We start from the raw sequence: 3,959 nt of genomic DNA, 5'->3' as shown, positions 1-3,959 counted from the left end.
TTAAACTGCTGAGTGAAACTGAACGTACTGTCTCTTTGCTTCTCTTTATCATTTCAACAGTCACCTATAGAATTCTCCCTGACAAATACAGCTCAAAGTTATTCTGTTCATTTATGATCCACAATATACAAAGATACGCAATCTGACTGCTCAAATAATTAACACAAAAGAATGGTCCTGAACTAGAAGGAATCCTAACAGTAACCTATACATTTCACGAGACACTTACCTCACAGAAAATGTTCATTACATGAACTACAGCGATATAGAAAGCACCAAAACAGCCAGCTAAATAAAAGATTCTAACTACTAACAGGCATGTGGTTAGCAAAGGAAAGATTTTGTTCCAGAACAAACAATATATTTAGCAAATTTTACCTTAATAATGTGACATCCAGTTAAAAAAAATTATGTAATCGTCCGTGAATTCCAGCTCCAAAAAAATTATGTAATCGTCAATAATTTTAAATCACTATGACGGACGCGTGCAGATCGTCCGATTGCGCTAACACTTCAGACCTCTAACCTCCATTTCTCTTAACTATTAACATCCAACATCTATCACTGCTGGGTGTTCACCTCCAACTGCGAGTCCGACCAGTCACAGAGAGTCTCTTACAGAGGCCGCACAACGCTGTCAGAGTTATTAATGCCGTCTATCGCGGTGCCAACATACAGACATATAAACATGGAACTTACAAGCAGACTTTAACCGACGCAACCTCAAAAGTAAAGTTCATGGAAAGTTTCTGAATCTTTTAAAATTAGGACAGGAGTGAGACAGGGTCATGGGTTGTCCCCACTCCTCTTTAATCCGGTACAGGACAAGATTATCAAGACGTGGGAGAAAGAAATACATGGAATAAATAAGGGAACAAAGGACAAACAATCAGCTTTTGCGGATGACCTAGCAATAATTACGCGGACTCCCGAAGAAGCCAAACCCCCGTCTAGAAACTTCATGAGGTTGCCATCAGAACCGGACTCCAAAATACAATTCATGGACTCCAAAAGTTCAAATCTGAAATCACTTGCAACAAAATATGGTGACCCCAATCAAGTTAAGTACTTCAGGTACTTGGGTGAAATGATCAACAACACTGACAACGAAAAAGTAGCTCACAAAACACGAGCAGAAAAATTACCTAAAGCTTATACAATGACCTGGAATATATAAAATAAGAAATCGCCATCCACCCAAGCCAAACTTCACCACTATCATACAGTCACCCTTCCATAAGCGCTCCACGCAACTTAAACATCATCATTAACCATCAACATCAAGGGCATTCAGAAAATGGAAAGGCAGATACTCAGGAAAACATTTGGACCCAAGATTCAATATGGTATCTGAACGAGCAAATGCTCTGAAGGACTGTAAGGGACTGAATGTTCCACGTCAGTTGCACGGAAAATACGATTGAAATTCTACGGACATTAAGCAAGAATGGACGCCTCTAGAATGACCTAGAAAATCTTCATTATCATCAAAGGGACTCGCCAAACCAGGTCACGCTGGCTAACAGAAACCCAAAATGACCTCACGGAACTCAGTATTGACCCACTAGAAACCACACGGATTACGTACAGACAGAAAATCAACTCTCATAAGTTCACAACAAAAAACCTGACGCAAAAGAATCTAAAACTGAAAAACGCATGTACACAACAAAGAAGATAGGCCCATAGTGAAAGGTTGAGAAAGTTTTGGGAAGAAAAGAAGAACAAGAAAGCTAAGAAGACCAGTGCTTATTAATGGTTCTGCGTGCTCCTTAGAGGGCGAAACGAATTAATAATAATATTAGTTACGTCAAAAATTTACATCAGCAATATCTGCAACGCTGCACAATATGCTACACGTACATTTGCAGGACTTACAACAAGACAGTTTAAACTTCAGTAGGTTATAGTTTACCACAGTTTCATCCGTGGGCCCACAATTAAATAACACGTCATATACACCCAGAGGAACTATTGTGCAATGATTTAACTGTAGCATTAACTTAGCTTAGAACACACCAAGACTGCCTACAATTTTCAATACAAATACATCATAAACAGAGAACAAATCGCTCACAAGCATACTTAAATAATGTCACATCACACATAGCCGGAGCCAAAGTAGGTGAAGGCACTCATTTAAAATAGAATCTGAAGCCAGCTCTCAACCACATTGGCAATAAAAATGCAGGAAGAAGCAATTACAATGTTTGGATACACAGTTCGGGAAGTAATACCTTTTTTCTAGTAGATCGGCATCGTTCTTCGCAAATATGGCTTTAATGGACAAACGGAAGGTGCCAAAAATCAGTTTCTGCCCGTCGGCGAATGTGCAACCAAAATCCGGCACGACCACCAGAGACAAGGGTATCGTCAGGAATGCCCCTTGAAAGTGTGCTAGGACCGCTGTTGTTCTCTGCATATACATAAACAATTTGGCTGACAGGGTGGGCAACAGTCTGCAGTTGTTTGCTAATGATGCCATGGTGTACAGTAGTTGTCAAAGGACGGTGCAAGGGCGGTGCAAGGGCGGTGCAAGGGCGGTGCAAGGGCGGTGCAAGGGCGGTGCAAGGGCGGTGCAAGGGCGGTGCAAGGGCGGTGCAAGGGCGGTGCAAGGGCGGTGCAAGGGCGGTGCAAGGGCGGTGCAAGGGCGGTGCAAGGGCGGTGCAAGGGCGGTGCAAGGGCGGTGCAAGGGCGGTGCAAGGGCGGTGCAAGGGCGGTGCAAGGGCGGTGCAAGGGCGGTGCAAGGGCGGTGCAAGGGCGGTGCAAGGGCGGTGCAAGGGCGGTGCAAGGGCGGTGCAAGGGCGGTGCAAGGGCGGTGCAAGGGCGGTGCAAGGGCGGTGCAAGGGCGGTGCAAGGGCGGTGCAAGGGCGGTGCAAGGGCGGTGCAAGGGCGGTGCAAGGGCGGTGCAAGGGCGGTGCAAGGGCGGTGCAAGGGCGGTGCAAGGGCGGTGCAAGGGCGGTGCAAGGGCGGTGCAAGGGCGGTGCAAGGGCGGTGCAAGGGCGGTGCAAGGGCGGTGCAAGGGCGGTGCAAGGGCGGTGCAAGGGCGGTGCAAGGACGGTGCAAGGACGGTGCAAGGACGGTGCAAGGACGGTGCAAGGACGGTGCAAGGACGGTGCAAGGACGGTGCAAGGACGGTGCAAGGACGGTGCAAGGACGGTGCAAGGACGGTGCAAGGACGGTGCAAGGACGGTGCGACTTCAATAATATTTCGAGTTGGTATGATGAACTGTAGCTAGCCCTAAATGTGGCAAAATGTAAGTTAATGCAGATGAGTAGGAAGAACGAACCTAATGTTCCTATAGAGTATTACTAGTGTCCTGATTGACACAGTGAAACAGTTTAATTATCTGGGTGTAACGTTGCAAAGCGATATGAGCGTGTTAGAACTGTAGTGTGGAAGGCAAGTGATCGACTTTGGGTGGCCAAGCGGTTAAAGGCGCTACAGTCTGGAACCGCGCGACCGCTACGGTCGCAGGTTCGAATCCTACCTCGGGCATGGATGTGTGTGATGTCCTTAGGTTAGTTAGGTTTAAGTAGTTCTAAGTTCTAGGGGACTGATGACATTAGAAGTCCCATAGTGCTCAGAGCCATTTGAACCATTTTTGATCGACTTTGGTTTATTGGGAGGATTGTAGGAAAGTGTGGTTCCCTTGTAAAGGAGACCGCATATAGCAAGCTGGTGCGACCTGTTCTTGAGTACTGCTGGAGTGTTTGTGATCTGTAGCAGGTCGGACTGAGGGGTACACAGAGGGAATTCAGAGGCGGGCTGCTAGATTTGTTACCGTTAGGTTCGAATGAAACGTAGGTGTTACGGAGATGCTTCGGGCGTCAGAATGGGAGTCCCTGACCGGAAGACGACGTTCTTTTCGAGAAACACTATTAAGAAAATTTAGAGAACCGGCGTTTGAAGGTGACTGCCGAACGATTCTACTGCTGCAAACATACATTGAGTAAAA

At 46.4% G+C, this 3,959-nt stretch overlaps 1 protein-coding gene across 1 annotated transcript; it reads left to right on the top strand.

Annotated features, from left to right (window-relative positions):
- The first annotated feature begins 2,478 nt into the window (after window positions 1-2,478).
- On the top strand, window positions 2,479-3,207 carry LOC126106239 (S-antigen protein-like). Its single transcript, XM_049912466.1, has one exon. The coding sequence runs from the start codon at window positions 2,479-2,481 to the stop codon at window positions 3,205-3,207; it is 729 nt and encodes a 242-aa protein (XP_049768423.1).
- Window positions 3,208-3,959: the final 752 nt, after the last annotated feature.

This window comes from Schistocerca cancellata, chromosome 10 (genome assembly GCF_023864275.1).
Source record: "Schistocerca cancellata isolate TAMUIC-IGC-003103 chromosome 10, iqSchCanc2.1, whole genome shotgun sequence".
NCBI lineage: Eukaryota > Metazoa > Arthropoda > Insecta > Orthoptera > Acrididae > Schistocerca > Schistocerca cancellata.
This window is presented reverse-complemented; position numbering and strand designations above follow the sequence as displayed.